This window comes from Echiichthys vipera (assembly GCF_963691815.1).
Source record: "Echiichthys vipera genome assembly, chromosome: 9".
Classification (NCBI taxonomy): domain Eukaryota; kingdom Metazoa; phylum Chordata; class Actinopteri; order Perciformes; family Trachinidae; genus Echiichthys; species Echiichthys vipera.
Genome location: NC_139834.1, coordinates 3,775,978 through 3,796,182, shown reverse-complemented (window position 1 = coordinate 3,796,182; position 20,205 = coordinate 3,775,978). Strand labels below are relative to the sequence as shown.

Below are 20,205 nucleotides of genomic sequence, written 5' to 3'. Positions count from 1 at the left end.
GTTAACTAGTCCGTTACACTCATCAAACTGCAAAATGAAAACGGTATGACAGACACAAAGAGGAGCAAAGGTGGACTACAGGTGCTGATGGTGCCGTCTTCATAGGAGCAACTTAAATCTGCTTTAAAGCTGCAGAGTTTCTGGCATGTCGCACAGCACTTAAAAAACAGGTACCCTAAAGCACGGAGCACGGGACGGACGGACAGTGTGAGTGCGCCCTCAGACAAAGCTGTTAACCTGGAAAGACTCCTCGCTCGCATAGCAGTAGAGCTGGACCTCGGCCCAGCTTTGTTCGTACAGTATCGTCAGTAAGATTTATTATATGGCCCGACGAACTGCAGCCACACTCATCCGTACCAAATCTCTTTCCAGGTGGAGGTAACAGGACTGAACTCAGTGGTGGTGGAGAACCTCTCCTCTCTGTCCCGATATCTGGTTTCAGTCCAGTCCCACTACCCACAAGGCCTGTCTGCGGCACTCACCAGTAACGTCACCACACGTAAGAAACACACACATGCACACGCGCACACACACACACCCACACACACATCATATTTCTTTCTTGTGTTGCATTTATTAAGTGTGAATTAAAATGTAAAAACATGCTAATGTCTCGTCTCTTCCGTTCCTAGTGAAGGTGCCGTCCCCCTCAGACCTCAGGGTGACTAATTTCTCCGGCAGCGATATCACCGTGCGCTGGGAGGCCGCAGCTGACGATGTCGTCTCTTACCTCATCAAGTGGATCTCCCTCAGCGGAGGCGATCTGAGACAGGTGGGGGTGGTAAAGGATGGTTGGAGTGTGTGATGCGTTCAAGGGGTTAAAACTGTATATTACGGAAACCTCGTGTGTCCAAAACGGTCATTTTTCAGGACATTAAAAAACCTCTACCTTTCAAAACAAGTTAACTCTGCGTCGTCAAAGTTGAATTGCGTCTTTATACATGGTCATATATTGGTAGATGTTGTTATATTATTAATATTTAACCACAATCAAACTCAAATGGTCTTGATCTTGAATATGGAGATGCGTGTTTTTACCATCAGTAATTATAATGGGTATAACGAAGTGCGTCACATTCCATTATCAGCAATTTACAGCTTACAAAGTTTAGTGTAGATACGTATGCACACTTTCTTTATTCAACACATTTGACCAAAGTAGAGATCTGCGTTTTGCGGCGTGCCCGCGGGACCTACAGCTCCCTTACAGCGGGTGGTTTTCATATGGTTGCGGGCGATCAGAGGAAGAGGGAGCGCACTTTAGTTAAAAGTTTGCTTCTTTACACAAAGTGATCGTCACTGACTTTAAAAGCCTGACCATGTCTGACTCCCCGTCTGAACAGTGAGTCGTCAGATGGTTTTTACTTGCATGTCTCAGACAGAAGCGCTTTCATTTCAGGGGTTTGTCGGTTCGGGGGTCCGGGGCTCATGCTGTGTCACTCGGCAACACGACCTGAATTGTGTGATCTGTGTCAGCACAGTAACTGCATCCTCATCAGCTGGTTGTGGGTCAGAACCTTGCGGGTCGTGAGATGTGAGTTTGCTACTCACTGGCTATTTTTAAAAACAGTTTATAAAGAGCTCCGCTTACCTGATCGATGAACCCGCCTGGTAAAGTAGGTGAACTGTCAGCTCGAGCTCGGCTGTGTCCGGCACTTCGTGTCTGAACGGAGAGGGGGTGGAGCTACGAGGTTTTGCCCTCAGTTTGAGGATCCAATGGAGTTACGATGTTAATTCACAACCTCTTTTTAATTCTTTAGATTGGTTAAAACTTATAAAGCCCACACACAGACGGGAAGCATGACCAATAGCACATATTTATGACAAATGCAGATAGGAAGTTTCCGCCCCCCAGCGACGATGTAATGCTGCTGTGTGTCTCCTGTCTGTCTGTCTGTCGTAGCTGAGGGTGAGCGGTGAGAGCGAAGGGGCGATCCTGGAGGGGGTGGAGGACGATAAGGAATACCAGATCTCATTGTCTGCACTTTATGGAGATGGAGCTCAGAGTGAAGCTGTGGCCACACGCTATAGCACCTGTGAGTCACACACACACACACACACGCTCATTTACACACCACACACTGATGAATGAATGCTATAAGCAGCACGGGAGTCTGTCACTAAATATGTCCCTGATGTGTTTGGTGGGTCTACTCCAACACATGGACATTATTTTGCAGCCTTTTCCTATTTTGTGCATTACTTTACCTTAAACTTCAAATGCTCTGTGGTCATTTTCACACCGTTCCTTCAGTCTGACCAGTTATTTTAATGTCTCACAGGCGGAGGCCAGTTGTAAGACAATCGTCTTCTCATTATGGCAAAATTTGTCATCGCTCATAAATTAAGATTTATTTATGATCAGTGCGTTTACATGCAGTTTTAAAACCTGATTATATTCAGATTAAGGGCATACTCCATGTAAATACTCCATACACCATGTAAACACCGTACCCCGGGTAAAATCAGAGTTAACAGACCTAGAGAACTCCTTTAGTACCCCAATTACTCATGCATGTAAGCAGGTTCCCGGGTTACTATCGGGTTTCGCGTCTGTGCATGCTCCCCACTCCGCAACAGTTGCTTTTGACCCGGAAATAGAATAAACCAGGAAGCAACAGCGCCGCAACAACATGAAGAAACAACAACAATAGAGCGTTACCTTTAAACCGAGGGAGGACTTCACCATGGCAACTAAAATCGCTACCAAGAACCTGTTTCTGTTGTAATTCTGTCCAAAAGTCGTCCGTCCGTCTCCCCCCCCCCCCCCCCCCCTCGCTTGTGATTTTGACAAAGATGAACCAGAAAATGATTCCCTTAACGGGGGAAAGACCATTTTCGTGTTACTGATGTGCATGTAAACGCACTGAGTGAGTATAAATATCTCTGATTTTTGTGTTTTGTCCCTGCAGTGTCCGGCGGAGGCCCATCCAGCGTATCAGTCTCCGAGGAGACAGCGGTCAGCTTTGTGGTCAGCTGGGTACCTCCCAATGCTCATGTCCTCCAGTACCGTGTGTCTTACACTGCCCTGACTGCAGCTGAGACCCAGGACAGCACAGTGAGTAGGCTGTAACTGTCACCTTTACAGCTGCTTTGCACTTCATCCCGCTGGACAGTGAACGATCAAGCTTCTCAGGGTCACAGAGAATTCGCTCCGTCACTGGACGATTCTCTTGTAAGCTTGACTTTGATACTTCGGCTTGTTGTCTACAGGTGTTGGTCCCAGGGGGTGAAAAGCGGGTGCTGCTCGAGTCATTACAGCCAGACACACGCTACAGCATCCTGGTCACGGCCGAGTACCGCAACAGAGAAGGAGGCAGCAGTTCAGCTCAGGGCAAAACCAGTGAGTCAAACACACTGAAATGACACACACTGACAAACGGACCTGCTGGGAAACGGTAAAGCCATCACAAACATCAGGGATTCCTCTCTTGCCGGTCAGCGCGAATAGTGTGAAAACAACAACAACTTCCGACACAAGGCAGCAAGTTATTTCTTGTGAAAGATTCATGTTTTTTTTGCAATTGCAATGTTTTGGGAAGACTACGCACAGTTTTATAAATGCGTGTCTGTCTCTCCCTCCAGCCAGTCTGCGGGTAAGCAGTGTGAGCGTGGTCAGGTCAGACCACTCCAGCATCTGCGTGTCTTGGAGACCCGTGTCTGCGGTCGACGGGTATCGTATTGTCGTCCAGTCTGTCAAAGGTAACCTATTGTAAAATCTATAAATACTGACAACTCTGTCTCAGAAACCACATCAACCACTGTTCATTTACCCACTTTTGTGTCTGTCCTGTCCGTGTTCCTTGTGTTCGTTTAGACAAGCAGACAAAAGAAGAAAGTGTCGATGAGTCCAGCAGCAGTCACTGTTTCACTGAGCTGGAGCCAGAGACTCTGTATCGCATCAGCGTGCACTCACTGCTGGGCTCAGCAGAGGGCGCCGGCGTCTCCATCCTCCACCCAACAGGTCTGACTCCATCACACCAACACCTGCAGTATGTCACATATTGGAGTTAGTGAGCTTACCACAAAACACCTTGTTATCCGTACATTCCCTCATAATAAATAAGCATGAAATGTGGGAATAGATTGTTTCTAGGCTGCATCTCTGCAGAATATAGTCAACGTATACAGGACATGATCCTTGAACAGATACATTTTTGATTTTTGCTAAATGCGTCATGTTTGGATTTACTTTCCTTTTACAGCCACAGCTCCTGCCAGAATCCCCATTCACCACCCGATCCACAATGAAGGTGACTTATGATCATATTACACACATTCTTCCATGGAAATATGTCTGATTAGCTCCTAAAAATCATCTTCTAGACATAAACGCGATTAGAAAGTATGAGACAGTTGGTTCGGCGATGTGTGTGAAATGAATTTCATAGTAGTCATGAGGACTAACGTCGTGCTTCATTTGTCAGTTTAAATGACACGAGCCTGTTAGCAGTTCACACCACTCAAATGTGAACTAGAGCCTTATTACAAATATGATCCCGATGAAAGAAAAGGGAGCATTCATACATTACACGCTCGTGCAACTCCTCATTGCTTTCTCCCCAGCCACAGAGTACAGGGCTGTGGAAAATGATTTGTCCCCAGTTTTCTTCTGTTCTTAATTTTTTGTCTCACTAACATGTTTCAGATCATCAAATACATTTTAATAACAGACAAAGATAACCTGAGTAAATACAAAATTCATCCATCCATCTTCAACCGCTTGTCCCTATCGGGGTGGGGGCTGGAGCCGATCCCAGCTGGTGTGAGGCGGGGTCCACCCTGGACAGGACGCCAGTCTATCACAGGACACATAGAGACGAACAGAGACAGACAACCATTCACACCTACGGGTGATTTAGAGTCATCAATGAACCGAACACCTGCACGTCTTTGGACTGTGGGAGGAAACCGGAGAACCCGGAGAAAACCCACGCAGACACAGGGACAACATGCAAACTCCACACAGAAGGGCCCCAGTTTTAATGCAGTTTTTAAATGATGATTTCATCTGTTAAGAGAGAAAAAGCTTTGCAAACTTACCTGTCTTACCGTATGTGAAAAAGGAATTGCCCCCTAAACCTCATAATTGTTTGTGCGTGCGTGAAAACAGACACCGAGTCTAACACATCGCTGTGGAGGGATTTTGGCCCACACTTGTTTGAATTCAGCCGCATTCGAAGGTTTTCGAGCATGAACGGCCGGTTTAAGTTCATATCACAGCATCTCAATCAGATTTAAGTTCACTCCAAAATCTTCATTTTGTTTTTTTTTTAGCCGTTCAGCAGTGGAGATGCTAGTGTGTTCGGATCACTGTCCTGCCGTGTAACCTAGGTGCGCTTGAGCTTAAAGTCACAAACTGATGGCAGGACATTCTCCTTCAGGATTTTCTGGCAGAGAGCAGAATTCATGGTTCCATCAATTACACGTGGTCCAGGTCCTGAAGCAGCAAAACAGCCCCAGACCATCAAACTACCACCGCCACGTTTGACTGTTGCTCTGATGTTCTTTTCCTGAAATGCTGTGTTAGGTCGCACTCACACTGTCCATCCGTACCATGCCCCAGCATGTAATCTTATCAAACGGTCCTTAGTTTAACTACAAATTTCAAACATCAAAACGTACAACTATAGAGATGGGGTTACAGTTTACAACTACCACTGCAGTATTCAGTATTATTTGCTTATGAGCATTGTTTCCTAATACAGTTTATATTGTACATTTTACAGAATTATACAGTGTTGTTTTCCTTATTTCTAAACTTCGTCCACTTTCCCTTTTTCTATTGAACTCTTCCGTCTTCAGTCTCTCCTGTACTGTACCATAAACTACCCACTTAGTCTGGGTGGATCCGCTTCAAGCCAGATTCTTGTATCGGCCTTCCAGCTGTGGGAAGGATTTTTACCAAATAATTATCTTTCCTTCAGCGCTGCTTTCATGATATTGCCCAGGTGCAGAACGGCACACTCCTTGGGGGTTATGGATCCTATTCCCTCATTCAATATTAAAATTCATAACATCGAGGGCAGCTCCAGAAGATATGAGCATGATTTGCATCTGCACGGCCACATTGCCTCCACATTGTTGCCTTAGAGGTTTTTTATATTTAAGGCGTAATAAAGAACTAGATTAGATTTTTCCAATTAAATTCTCTCCGTTTCTGACATCCGTAGTGTTACACACGTAGATTAGTTTAAGTGTACCTGGTGCCCCTAATGAGACGTTTTTTCTGGAATGAAAATGCTGAAAATGCTTACTCCAGTTAGTGAGTCCTGACCCCAAGTGAAGGAGTTCAAGTACCTCGGGATCATGTTCACGAGTGAGGGGACGATGGAGCGTGAGTTTGGCCGGAGCAGCGGGGGCGGTGCTGCAGTCGCTCTACCGCACCGTTGTGACGAAAAGAGAGCTGAGGAAGGCAAAGCTCTCGATCTAACGGTCAATGTTCGTTCCTACCCTCACCTGTGGTCATGAAAGCTGGGTCATGACCCAAAGAACGAGGTTGCGGGTCCAAGCGGCCGAAATGTGTTTCCTCAGGAGGGGGGCTGGAGTCTCCCTTAGAGAGAGGGGGAGAAGTTCAGCATCCGTGAGGAACTCGGAGTAGAGCCGCTGCTCCTTTGCGTTGAAAGATGCCAGTTGAGGTGGTTCAGGATCATCTTGTAAGGATGAACCCTGGGCGCCTCCCTAGGGAGGTGTTCCAGGCATGTCCAGCTGGGAGGAGGCCTCGGGGAAGACCCAGGACCAGGTGGAGAGATTAGATCTCCACACTGGCCTGGGAACGCCTCAGGATCCCCCAGTTAGAGCTGGTTAATGTGGCCCGGGAAAGGGAAGTTTAAGGTCCCCTGCTAAAGCTGCTGCCCCCGAGACCCGACCCTGGATAAGAGGCTGAAGATGAGATGAGATGAAAATGCTGAAAAACAATTGTGTGACTTATTCTGCCCTGTTGTGTTACAGTGTGCCCCGACGTGACCATCAGAAACAGCATCGTTAAAGGTGAGAGACCGCTTCAAACCAAAAGGCTCATTTTGAATAATTGACACACGTGATGTAGAATAATAACAGGGTTGTGTGTTTGTCGTCTCAGGGTTTGACATGATGGAAGCCTTCGGTCTGACTCAGAGGGCCCACTCGTCCGTGGAGGGCGTGGCGGCCGAGCCTTTCGTCTTCAACACCGTCCCCACCTACACGCTGTACAGAGACGTCCAGCTGACACAGAGCACCAAGTGAGATCATCTGTTTCACTGCTTTGGCTTCACCTTCTGCTTCTTTTGAAGTGGTCCCCATTACCTTTACTTCCCTCCCCTCTCTCAGGTTTATCCACCCTGCAGGTTTCTCTCCAGAACACACCATCAGCATCGCCTTCCGCGTGTTGCAGGATACACCCAGGGAGCCCTTCGCCCTCTGGCAGCTCACTGACAATGACTTCCAGCCTAAGATGGGAGTGGTGCTCGACCGTGAGATACATCTCTGCATTTCTCCTTCTCCCAAACCGCAAACTTCATAGCCCCAATAGTCTCATATCTACAAGATCTACCTTACTGATATGTTTTCCCTGCTGCTTAGTGTAGGGTAAGGGTACACTAAGCAGCGTACTAAGGGTACACTAAGCAGCAGTTGTCAGTTGGTGTTTGCAAACGCACAGCATTCAAAGTTGGCCCCCTTTACCCCGGCTCAACAATCCAGAGAGAGAGAGAGAGAGAGAGAAGCTGTGTTTGAGTGAGCTAGAGGGTGAATGAAGAGAGGGAGCAGCGCCGGCAAGAACAAAGCAGTATATCAAAGGAACAAAACGTTATTTTCTGATTGTTTCACGGTTTTGCAAAAACACACACACACCTACACAGCCCTGCGGAAATGTGCTGGATTTTGTGGGAATGCAAAGTTTCATCCTGTCCGAGGTGATCAAATACCACAGTTTGAGGGGTGGGACAGAGCGGCATTAAACCGAGAAGCAACTCTACGCGAGGCAACGCCCTTTCTTTACAGCCAGCTAGCTCCAACACCATGCAACACACTATAAGTTAGAAGTCGATTGAACTGATTATCTTCCTCTATCTTTGTGCTTTCCACAGCTACTACCAAGCATCTGGTGTACTTCAGTCTGGACTACAGGGGAGAAGTGCAGGAACTGACCTTCGACCAGCCGCAGGTCCACAGACTGTTCTACGGCAGTTTTCACAAGGTGGGATTACAAACACTGAGCAAGTCTTGGAGGACAATGAAACGCTCGCTGTCAGGTTGAATATCCCTTTTTCCATGTGGATACCTTGTTACCTTGTCACATTTTTGCGTACTCCCCAATAAAAGAGAAATGTAAGGACGTAATAAGATGATGAAGAGGTGAAAGAGGTGGTTTGAAATACAGTAGACTTCATATCCAGTACAATCTCAGACCACTGACTTGTCCGGCTTATAACACGTTGAGCAGATGTGAAATATTTTGAGTTCACGTTTTAAACTAAAGCACTTAATAAAATGAGAAAATAGACAGTATTTTTCATTTGTTATGTATTTAATTCACACAGAATGTCGTGAACGGTACAGGTATAACACAAAAAGGTGGACCCAATGCAGACACAGACAAAAAGTAAAGTTACAAAACAAACGTTTAATATAAAGAACGGACAAACGCAATAACAATACAGAGAATACAAACACAAAGACTAACTAAACGAGCACAGGAATAACTGGAACAGGAAGACGACGGAAGATCAGGGAGACGGACGGGAAACGGGAACACGGGAAACTACGGAGAAACAGAAAACAAACACGATTAATCAACTTACTACGGGGAGCGTGAAAACCACAATGAGAAAGGGGACGCCAGTCCGGGGGGAATAGTTTTACCAATACAGGGTCGACGACGGTCCGGCGCTGCATGCCTGTCAGCTTCAGGTATTTAAGGTGTTAGGGTTATCAGCATAACAGGCTGCAGCTTGGGGGGAACGCCTACCGGACCTACAGAGACGAGGGAGAGAACATGCAGGGAAACACAGACAGGGGGAGACAAACTCACACATAACGGGAGAGGAGGGTACTGACAGAACCAGATCATGACACAGAAACTGGCTTTCCCATGTGTTTATTTCATATAGATTATTAATTTATTGAATAACTAGAGAACATGCTACAGTTCTAGGTTCAGTCTGACTTTCTGATGAAGCCATTATTACTACTCCCAAACCCGAAAACAAAAATAATAAATCATAGGAGTCAGAAGGTGTTGTGGAGGTGGAGACCCCTGCCTAGTACATCTGACGTCCTGACCTAATATGTCCACATCACTCTGACTGTGATTGGCAGGTGCACCTGTCCGTCAGCCAGGTGAGCGTGTCCCTGTCTGTGGACTGCCAGCGCGTGGGTGAGAGGACGGCCCGCCCTGTGGGCAACCTGCCGACTGACGGCTTTGAGATGCTGGGGAAACTGACCAAGACCAGAGGACCCAGCAGTGGATCTGCACCGGTACTGTTCTATTCTATTCATCAATGGGGCGGCTGTGGCCTGGTGGAAGAGTGGGTCGTCCTCTGTTCGAGAGATTGGTGGTTCAATCCCCATCTCCCCCCGGTCCACATGTCGAAGTGTCCTTGGGCAAGACACTGAACCCCGCATTGCTCCCCGAGTCTGTCCTGTCCATAAATCACACGCCCCGCACAAACATTAGTCTTACTCCGTCCTGTGCTGTGTCCGGTGTTTTTCATGGTTTCCAGTTCCAGCTGCAGTCCTTTGAGATCGTCTGTAACACCACGTGGGCTTTAGACGACACCTGCTGTGACCTGCCCGGAGTGGTCAGTCTCTTAATATTCATATTTACCTTTATTAACAGTAACTCTATGGACATGAACTACAGTGGGCCGAGTGCTTCGTTTGAAGGTTTCCGTCGCTTCACTCTTGGCAGCCGTTGGGGAATAGAAAGACTGAACTTCAGGTTTCCATATTTTTCAAATAGTTTGATAAAATGTGTGAAAATGACTCTTATTCATTGGACTTTTTTGTGTGGACAATTTTCCCTTTCACATAATCATGTTGCTTTCATCACTTTTCTTTCCTGTGGTTCCAAGATAGTGAGAAATATTGTATGGAGTACGGTAAACATGCCTCTGTGTGTGTGTGTGTGTGTGTGTGCGTGTGTGTGTGTGTGTGTGTGTGTGCGTGTGTGTGTGTGTGTCAGAGAGATGAGGAGAGCTGTCCTGCCCCGGCTTACACCTGCACCTGTTCCTCTGACGTCCCCGGAGCTCCTGGTTCCCCTGGACCGACCGTACGTCACCGAGACATTTAGGCATTGAATATTAACCCACTCGTGTTTGTGTCACCCAGTTGTTTGATAACATAGACTTTAATTCTTTTTCTCTTCCTCAGGGAAAGCCAGGGCCTCGTGGTGAGAAAGGGGAGGCGGGAGAGCAAGGCCAAAAGGTGAGATGAAAGTATTCTTCAGGCTTAGTTAGACTTAGGGCGCATTCAGAGACCAGAGCATTGCAGGTTCTTAGTAAGGCCTCTATTGTCCTGCAGGTGCAAAGCCAGCACTAGGGCAAACACAGTAGGTAGGTGTGAATGGTTGTCTGTCTCTGTTCGTCTCTATGTGCCCTGTGATAGACTGGCGTCCTGTCCAGGGTGGACCTCGCCTCACGCCCAATGTCAGCTGGGATCGGCTCCAGCTGGGAGGAGGCCTCGGGGAAGACCCAGGACCAGGTGGAGAGATTAGATCTCCACACTGGCCTGGGAACGCCTCAGGATCCCCCAGTTAGAGCTGGTTAATGTGGCCCGGGAAAGGGAAGTTTGGGGTCCCCTGCTAAAGCTGCTGCACCCGCGACCCGACCCCGGATAAGAGGCTGAAGATGAGATGAGATGAGATGTAACCTTTCCATAAAAGAGCATTGGCCATTACATACAGACCTGCAGTGTTTATGTGATATTTGGCATCTGGCACAGACTAGACAACAGAAGAAGTTGTGAATAACGTCCAAAGGTCTGACTAGTTCCCAGACACTTTCTAAAAGTTAAGCTGGCACTTGAACATGTTCTCGGTGGTCAAGAAGCTAAATTAAAAGCGAAACATCCTCCACACTAATATCGCCATGCAGCATGTGCCTTTACTGGCGATGTGACCTTGAAACATCTCCTGAAGGTCTGTTTCAAACACGGCGGCATCATGTTAGTGATTCATTATTATTATATTTATTGATTTATTTACAGACATGCCTTGGAGCTCCAAATTGATGTCTTAAAGTTGGTTTGTCTGTGTTTCAGGGGGAGGTGGGTCCTCCAGGAAAGTCTGGATTTGAGGGCGGTCTCGGACCCCTGGGCAACACAGGACCTCGAGGCATGGCCGTGCAGGGCAAAGCGGTGGGTAACCCCCTTAGCTGTAAATATGGACTTGTGTATGCTGTTATTAACTTGCTTTATTGGACTTTTTTATTGGATGTTTTATAAAATGTACATTCTTTTTCTGCTTTAATTTTTTCCTCTAAGGGGCCACCTGGTGCAAGAGGGGAAAGGGGGGATCCTGGGCGACCGGGGGTCCAGGTGAGTTAAAACTGTTGACTGTTGAAGTACAGAAATACAGAATGGGATAGAAACCACTTTTAGGGCGCACTCCCACTGTGCGTCCGTCCCGTGCCCCGTGCTTTAGGGTCCTTGTCCCCCCCTCCAGGCCCGTTTGTACTCACACTACCTCGGGCCTCGGAGAATGCTTCTTGCTGCCTATACGTCATCACGCCGTAACACGTCACACGCATTGATGACGTCATGGCGATGCGTGGCTTTGTTTCCAGATCTTTCCGTAGACCTCGGAGTTTTTGTGCGTCTTGTCGACTGTTTTTGAATCTTTTCATCGACCAAATCTGCAGTAAACACTCCACCTCCGCATCACACCAACGTGAACCTTTCGCCGCCATTGTTTGAAATGTCCGCGCATGGTCCCTCCTTCTTTTTTCTACGTCCCAACAGGCGCACAGGAAATGACCTCAGAACCACCGTAGGGCTCGTGCTCGTACACGTGTGCACACTTGTGCTCGTACACGTGCGCACGCTCGTGGTCGTACACGCGCAAACATTTTTTACAAAAGCCTACCTCTCCCAAACGGGCCATGGACGGCAAGCGGGCCGCTCCTAGGTGCGGTGCGGTTGCACTCACACTGGTCAAACGAACTAGACTTTAGCCGTGAAGCGTCCTGGAGCACGGTACGGATGGACAGTGTGAGTGCGCCCTTAATCTTCATCCCTGTTGTTGTCTATAAATCCACCCGTCTCCCTTTGCACTCTCTCTAACCTCGTCTTCTCTCTCTGCAGGGTTTACCAGGACCTCCAGGTCCAAAAGGAGAGGAGGGGGTCCCAGGCCCTCAGGTGAGCTGCTCCATCCCAGAACAGCAGTCGGCGGTTCTTCACACAGTTGTGCCGAAGCACCGACCCTCCCTCTGTCTTTAATTGTCATCTCTCTGCGATGTGTTTCACAGGGCATCAGGGGGCCCGAAGGTAACATCGGTGGACCCGGCATTACTGGACCCAGGGTAAGATTGGGTTTACCTTAAGAGACACCGTGTGGAGCCACAGCTTTGGTCCATGACGCAGAAATTGAAAAAACAAATATCTTCTCTCTTGGGCCACCATCAGGGCACAATTTCCTCTTAGGGCGCACTCACACTGTCCTTCCGCACGCGCCCCGGGCTTTAGGGTACTTGTCCCTGAACCGCCGTAGGCGTCGTGCTCGTGCTTGTACACGTGTGCACGCTCATGCTCGTACAACGTGCTCTACAAAAGCCCACCTCTCTCAGACGGGCCGTGGATGGCCAGCTGACCGCAGTTATGCGCAGAGCGGTTGCACTAACACTGGTCAAACACACTAGGCTTAAGCTGAAAAACCTGTTTTGGCGCGGTGCGGAAGGACAGTGTGAGTGCGCCCTTAGAGCGTGCTCACACTATCCTTTTGGCCGCGGCCAAAACCGGTTTTTCAGCTAAAGCCTAGTACCTTTAAGCCATGTGAGTGCAACCGCTCCGCGCTCAACTGCGGCCAGCGGACCGTCCACGGCCCGCTTGAAAGAGGTGGGCTTTAGCGGAGCCGTTTGCACATGTACAAGCACGAGCGTGCGCACGTGTACGAGCACGAGCACGAGCCCTACGGCAGTAGCGTTATGTCCGCCTGTTCGGACATGTAAATAGAAGGACGGACCATGCGCGGACATTTAACAACAACAACAATGGCGGTGAAAGGTTCATGTTGGTGTGGTGCGGGGTGGAGTGTTTACTGCAGATTTGGTCGGATGAAAAGATTCAAAAACAGTCGACAAGACGCACAAAAACTCAGAGGTCTATGGAAAGATTTGTAAACAAAGCCACACACACGCGATCAATGCGTGTGACGTGTTACGGCGTGATGGCGTATGGACAGCAAGAAGCATTGACCGGCCCTGGCAGTGTGAGTACAAACGGGGCTGGGGCGCGGGGGGGAGAGGGAGGGGGGACAAGTACCCTAAAGTCCGGGTCTCGGTCCGGGAGGACAGTGTGATCACGCTCTTACACACACAAAACATTACAATCTAATGAGACTGGCTGCTTAACTGTGGTGTGAAAGAACCATTTTGGACACATTTTGAGCTTGTCTTCCAGCACCACCCTCAGGCCAAAGCGTGACATTACCGCACCCAGTGTGTGTTTACAAGGTTTCTAAATTTAGATCCAGACTGACAAATAATAAACACTTTTAAAGCAAAGTTACTGTAGTTCCACAGCACAGCACCACATTTGGCACCACTGCTGGTAATGGTCTGCTGAAGGTCCATATGTTGCTCATTTTGTGCATCACTTTCATATCTTCTGCTGTAATGACCTACCAGAGGGGCTTTTTAGGCAGTAAACGTGTTCTCACATGTGAAGTCTGTATCATGACCCCCAGCTTTAAGAGTGTTAATATTCTCCTCTCTGACCTGCAGTGTTTCCATGAACCTGTGCTGTGTGCGTCACTACTGAATATATTCATTCAATATTAGATCCAATAAGGTCAGACCGCAGCGGTTTGCGAGGTGATGCAAAATTAAAAGGCTTTATATCCCGGTGTGAAACCTCAGAGTGGTCCGAACCTAGAGGGGATAGTTTAATGAAAGAATGGACACTTCCTGTATCACAAACACCTCGGGGAGCTCTGAGATCCCCTTTGTGACCTGTTTTGTTGTCTGTCTGCTGTTCTACACGTCCATCTATTTGTATTTCACAGGGTTTCCAAGGAATGCCAGGACACCCAGGGCCTATGGGAGAAAGGGGCTTCTCGGGATCTGTGGGACCTACGGTAAGACAAGAGGGACAAACGGCGTCATTAGTGGTGTCTGCCTGTCTCTAATTTTTGAGGGGTGAGCTGAAATAAGAGATAGAGAGAGAGAGACTCTGGGTCTCCGCGTTAGATGCTTCAGTGTCTTGCAGCCTGGTTTGGTGCAATGCTTCAGTTCAGGGGACGAGTCAGAGCAGCGTACAAGAGAAGAGGAGTTGATAGGACATAGGTTTGTGTTGAAGCGAAGGCGACCACGAGAGTCTTGGTACTGCTATTATTTATGCTGTTGTTGTAAATGACATCAAACATGTCCAGCACAGTGGAAACGGAAGTTATGTTGACATCAATCTGAAAAACAGACTCCAGGAAGTCTGGACATGAAGAGATCTTCAACCGCTTGTCCCTGTCGGGGACGCGCGGGGCTGGAGCCGATCCCAGCTGACATCGGGCGTGAGGCGGGGTCCACCCTGGACAGGACGCCAGTCTATCACAGGACACATAGAGACGAACAGAGACAGACAACCATTCATCACTTTACCTAACACATGCACGTCTTTGGACTTTGGGAGGAAACCGGAGAACCCGGAGAAAACCCATTCTCCATTCGAGAGATTGGCGGTTCGATCCCCACCTTCCCCGGTCATGACATGTCGAAGTGTCCTTGGGAAAGACACTGAACCCCGAATTGCTCCCTGTGCTGCGTATGGGTGTGTAAATGTGGTGTGAATGATTAAAATTAGATGGTCTGTAGATGTCCACTGCCATCAGCGTGAATGTCTGTTTGAACGGGTGAATGTGACAAACACTGTGAAAGCGCCTTGAGTAGTCAGAAGACAAGAGAGGCGCTACATAAGTACAAGTTCATTTACCAACCAACAACACATAACCGCTTGTGTAACACAAGTATGGCAAACTGTGAGACCCTAGTGTTTGTCATCTCCCTCTTCTTCCCTGTACCTTGTTAACACCGTCCGTTTGTGCCGTTGTTTGAATTCGCTCATGGTTGGACGTCGTCTGAGCTCCTCCGCTCGTCTGTTCCACAGTTTCACTCCACATATTGAAATGCAAAAGGCTTTTAAAGTTGAGCGTGCGTACTGATGTTTGAGAGTCAGTCCCCCCCTCAGATTATAACCCCCTCCTTTCGTCTTTAATGAGTAGGTGGACGTCCTGACACCAGAGGCTCAGGACATCGACTTCTCTCAGGTTTTCATTGCTAAACGGCGCAGGGGGAAATAACCTGTGCGTGCGTCACACGGAAGTGCCAGTATGCTGGCGGCCCCTTGGAGATCCTGTTACCTGGTTTCATGGCAGATGCCTGGAACCAAGGGGAGCTCTTGAAGCTGGACTCTTCCTCTCAATGTATAAGGAGAGGGAGAAATGTGAAGAGATCAGAGAGGTGGTTAAGGGGGAGCAGGGAGAAGCCGGTTTTATGAACTGTTTAATCATCTTCATGCTCATGCGTCTGTTTCCTTACAGGGTCTACCAGGGGGCAAAGGTGAGCGAGGAGAGAAGGTGGGTTATAGCTGTACACCCTTTTTTTTATCATTGTAATACTGAAAAAAGTCTGGGACACATCATAATTTTCTTTATTCTTTAATGTGAGGTTTCTTAATAATACTTTAGTTGTCATTTAAAACGTGTTTCGGTGCCACTGCTGATGTTTTACAGGGGGAACCTCAGTCCATGGCCGTGATCTACCAACTGGTCACTCAGGCCTGTGAGCAGCTAGTGCACAGTGAGTCCTCTGTTCGCAAGTCAGAACGAAACCGGGACTTCTACGCCGACGATGTCTGCATGTATCTCACTTGTCTTAACCTTAAAAAGGTCCAGAGGCAAACACATTCTCTTGCACAGACTTTATCCAGAGTTGTGTGGTTGTTTTTTCAGAGGAGGTGCTGAAGCTGGACACGTTCATTAACGAGATAAGTCGTAAACCAGCTCCCATTGAGGAGCCGGTGGGGCCCCCCGGGGAACCTGGAATACCAGGGCCCAAGGGTCCACCGGGCTCCAGGGGCACCCAGGGGCATGTCGGCCCAAGGGGGAGACCTGGCAAGCCTGCGTATCCAGGAGAACAGGGTAAGACTCCATCTGTTGACACTGAGCAAACTGACACATGTTTGAGCATTTCTAGATTATTATCGTCCAGTATGATATTATTATTATTATTATGAGCTTTTCACTGAGGATTAGTCTCTTCCTCTTCTGCAGGGAGGAGAGGCATGACAGGGGGGAAAGGTGATGCAGGGACCAACGTCCAGGGGCCCCCCGGGGTCAAAGGATTTGCAGGTAGCTCTCGATGAGTCATCTGTTACCAGCCGCAACAGTGACGCTGGTATTGTTTTCACTGTGTGTGTGTGTGTGTGTGTGTGTGTGTGTGTGTGTGTGTGTGTGTGTGTGTGTGTGTGTGTGTGTGTGTGTGTGTGTGTGTGTGCGTGCGTGCGGGCGTGTGTCTGTTACGACCGACTCAAAGGCCATAACATAAAAGGGAGATGGACACCATCTTAATATAAACAAAAGTAATATTTATTAAATGAAATGTGCAAACAAGGAGACAGTGAGGTGTGTAAGTCAGAATCAGAGGTGTATGAGGGTGTGTGAATGCATCGGAGACAATGTGGTGCATGTTGTCAGTGGCTAACAAAGGAGTCAAGGGGTTAAATAGGCTGAATGATTGGCCAGGTGCTCCCAGGTAACTAATCAGCACAGCCGGTAGCTGCAAGCAAAGAGCAGAGCACCAGTACACAAGCAACGGGCTCTGGGCCGTCACAGGGTCAAAACGTGGTCCTGGAGACACCTACTGTCGCAGGGACGACCACAGAGGTTGTTAAAGTGAAATTCCGGTGTAAAATCATCATTTTCAACACTTGCACACATCAAATAAGCCATCCAGACAGTTTTTTCCATGTATGATCTATCGACGGAGATATCCCAGAGAGTCACTAGCAGTCACTAACAGCCGCACGTGGCTAACACTGACAGTACGGTGAAGGCATTCAAAGGTCTTTTTTAACCACTAATACTGCTGAAAATAACACTAAACCTCTGCAGCAGCATTAGAAGAGTCCCTACACAGAAAACAAAGCACCAACAGCGTAGTTAGTGAAGCCAGAGTTTATTAAGAGTGTTTTAAAGACTTACCTACTGGCCCCTGTACCAGCTCCTCTCATAGTAATGCCAATCCCAAAGGAAGGAGCCCATTGGTGCTTAGTTCCATATATCACTGTAAAACCATACACACACTGTCCAACGAATGAGCAGCACACTACGCTGTACTGAAATATGGTTATGACGCGTGCGTGTTGTGTATTTTGTGCGTCTGCAGGTCCTGCAGGGGAGTCCAAGCTAGGAAGCCCAGGCTCCAAAGGAGATGATGGTAAGCCAGGACCCCCAGGGATCACCGGCCCTCCTGGACAGCCAGGCGAGATTGGACCGCCGGGTGTGTGTGACAGCAGCGGAGGGTGCCACAGAGCACCCCAGCAAACAGGTTAGCTACCAGGAGAGGTCCACTTACTGCAGTGACACACAGCCTGGAAACTTCAGGTTCTATTGGAGCCCATGATCCTCCACGTTTCTCTCATGCAGTATGAATGTGTAATTTTCATCTATTAACTAAACTAAAATGGAGTATTTGAATATTTCTGTATACTTGGGTCCAAAACAGGCATAAATAAATTGGGTCTGAATGGAAAGACTCTCCTGTGAAAATCACAATATACGGCCTCGATTACAGTGTCACAATATATCTCAATAAATTGAATTGTTACCACTGCATCATGATACGTATTAGGTGCATTTCAATTAAAGTCAAATACCAAGTGTAAGGTGAGTCTCCCTCGCCAAAACGCCCCTAATTTAGATGTGAGCGGCCGTTAAAGCGTCTTTTTTCTCCCCTGAAAAAAGCCTCATTGCTGATTGGGTAGAACTCTAAGGGCGCACTCACACTGTCCGTCCGTCCCGTGCCCCATGCTCTAGGGTCCAGGTCCGTTTGTACTCACACTACCTGGGCCTCGGAGAATGCTTCTTGCTGCCTATACGTCATCACGCCGTAACACGTCACACGCATTGATGACGTCATGGCGATGCGTCGCTTTGTTTACAAATCTTTCCATAGACCTCTGAGTTTTTGTGCGTCTTGTCGACTGTTTTTGAATCTTTTCATCGACCAAATCTGCAGTAAACACTCCACCTCCACATCACACCAACGTGAACCTTTCACCGCCATTGTTTTAAATGTCCGCGCATGGTCCCTCCTTCTTTTTTCTATGTCCCAACAGGAGCACAGGAAATGACCTCAGAACCGCCGTAGGCCTTGTGCTCGTACACGTGCGCACGCTCGTGCTCGTACATGTGCAAACGTGCTTTACTAAAGCCCACATCTCCCAAACGGTCCGTCGCCGGCAAGCGTGCTGCTCCTAGACGCAGTACGGTTGCACTCACACTGGTCAAAGGAACCAGACTTTAGCCGTGAAACGTGCTTGGGTACGGTACGGATGGACAGTGTGAGTGCGCCCTGGGCAGGATGTGTCGTAGGTCGTACTCTACGCCACAAAAACATGCAACATTTTTTTTTAAAACGGTGAAGTAGAGAGACACTTTCATCCAGTGGCGTGGTGCTATGTTTTCACAACCAGAAATCTGTGCACCTGCATTGTCATGTCCAAATAAAGGCACAAAAGGCCAAAAAACTACATATCTGCGTTCCATTTGCTTATGTGCTGCATTTACAGTAACAAACTAATTCATCGTCACAACAGTTTGCTACCAAATACCCTGTGGAAGTGTTCTTACTCTCTCTCTGACTCTTTTATTGTGTGCTCTCTTCATGCAGAAGACCCTTATTACGGCTACCAGCCCTGAGTGGATACCAACGAGCCGGCAGCTACGGTGAGGCGACTGCCGTCTGTTTGAAATGACTATGGTTCCTCTGGAGCCGAACGACGGACCGGGGACGGAGCTAACGAAGCGCCGCAGAAGAGGGGCGGTGTGTTGAACTCGCCACTGACCGATGGGGGGATTTCTAACATTGTCTAGCGATTTAATAAACAGATAGCGTCCTAAAGGAAAGTATCTTCTCATTGGGAGCAGTCACGTGCCGTCTTATACACCATACTCGCACTGAAATCTTATTTTTTTTACCATGTTTATGTAAACGTGCACTGTGTCGATGTCAAAGCCGCGTAGTTTAGCTGCCTGTGTTCCACTTCTACCTATTTCCTTTGCCATTGTAACCTTAACTGCCTCAAGGATAATGAAAAACGCATAATCCATGGTGTGAAAGCTTCTCTTTGTCCCGTGGTGTGAGCGATACTGTGAGATGTCCGTTGTCACCTGTATGATAATTTGTATATTGATTATTATATTTACTGTACACAGTTATTCATGTATGATATTTTATACTGTTCCTATTCCTGTTGAAAATACATGTTTACATTTTCTGGTTTTATTGGGGTTTGGGTAAAAAACATTACAGTGTGTGTGTGTGCGCGTGTGTGTGTGTGTGAGAGAGAGAGACTGCTTTTTTATCTTGTTAATAAAATGCCATCAATATGTCAATATATATCTGATGAAATGTGTTTTTTTTACCTAAATACAGTAATTTGAGCACACTGAGCGACATTACATCCCCTGAGAATGTAATGGATGCTGCCAATGGACCTATGGACCGGCAGTAGCTCAGTCCATAGGTGACTTGGCTGGGAACTATAGGGTCGCTGGTTCAAGTCCCCGTGTGGACCATGTATGGAGCATGGACTGGTGGCTGGAGAGGTGCCAGTTCATCTCCTGGGCACTGCCGAGGTGCTGTTGAGCAAGGCACCGAACCCCCAACTGCTGGTCACTGGCAGCCCCCTCGCTCTGACATCTCTCCTTAATTGCATGTATATAGGTCCTGTCTGTGTGTATTTCGGGCCTGTGTGTGTAACTTGTATAATAATAAGAGTGAAAATTGAATTTCCCGT

The 20,205-nt window shown here is 47.9% G+C and overlaps 1 protein-coding gene across 1 annotated transcript in view; it reads left to right on the top strand.

Moving 5' to 3' along the window:
• The window catches only part of LOC310951158 (collagen alpha-1(XX) chain-like), a 46,508-nt gene extending 26,737 nt beyond the window's left edge, over positions 1-19,771 (top strand). The window contains exons 16-42 of the mRNA XM_083919279.1: positions 373-499; positions 633-772; positions 1,904-2,036; positions 2,913-3,058; positions 3,214-3,343; positions 3,586-3,702; positions 3,818-3,964; positions 4,206-4,253; positions 6,952-6,990; positions 7,082-7,220; positions 7,309-7,451; positions 8,067-8,176; positions 9,298-9,456; positions 9,702-9,779; positions 10,163-10,249; positions 10,351-10,404; positions 11,239-11,334; positions 11,461-11,514; positions 12,280-12,333; positions 12,444-12,497; positions 14,198-14,269; positions 15,725-15,760; positions 15,917-15,983; positions 16,136-16,324; positions 16,457-16,534; positions 17,571-17,732; positions 19,077-19,771. Of these exons, the coding sequence (XP_083775405.1) occupies positions 373-499; positions 633-772; positions 1,904-2,036; positions 2,913-3,058; positions 3,214-3,343; positions 3,586-3,702; positions 3,818-3,964; positions 4,206-4,253; positions 6,952-6,990; positions 7,082-7,220; positions 7,309-7,451; positions 8,067-8,176; positions 9,298-9,456; positions 9,702-9,779; positions 10,163-10,249; positions 10,351-10,404; positions 11,239-11,334; positions 11,461-11,514; positions 12,280-12,333; positions 12,444-12,497; positions 14,198-14,269; positions 15,725-15,760; positions 15,917-15,983; positions 16,136-16,324; positions 16,457-16,534; positions 17,571-17,732; positions 19,077-19,105 (2,688 nt within the window). The 3' untranslated portion in view covers positions 19,106-19,771. The remainder of the gene's footprint in view (positions 1-372; positions 500-632; positions 773-1,903; positions 2,037-2,912; positions 3,059-3,213; positions 3,344-3,585; positions 3,703-3,817; positions 3,965-4,205; positions 4,254-6,951; positions 6,991-7,081; positions 7,221-7,308; positions 7,452-8,066; positions 8,177-9,297; positions 9,457-9,701; positions 9,780-10,162; positions 10,250-10,350; positions 10,405-11,238; positions 11,335-11,460; positions 11,515-12,279; positions 12,334-12,443; positions 12,498-14,197; positions 14,270-15,724; positions 15,761-15,916; positions 15,984-16,135; positions 16,325-16,456; positions 16,535-17,570; positions 17,733-19,076) is intronic.
• The last annotated feature ends 434 nt before the right edge of the window (positions 19,772-20,205 follow it).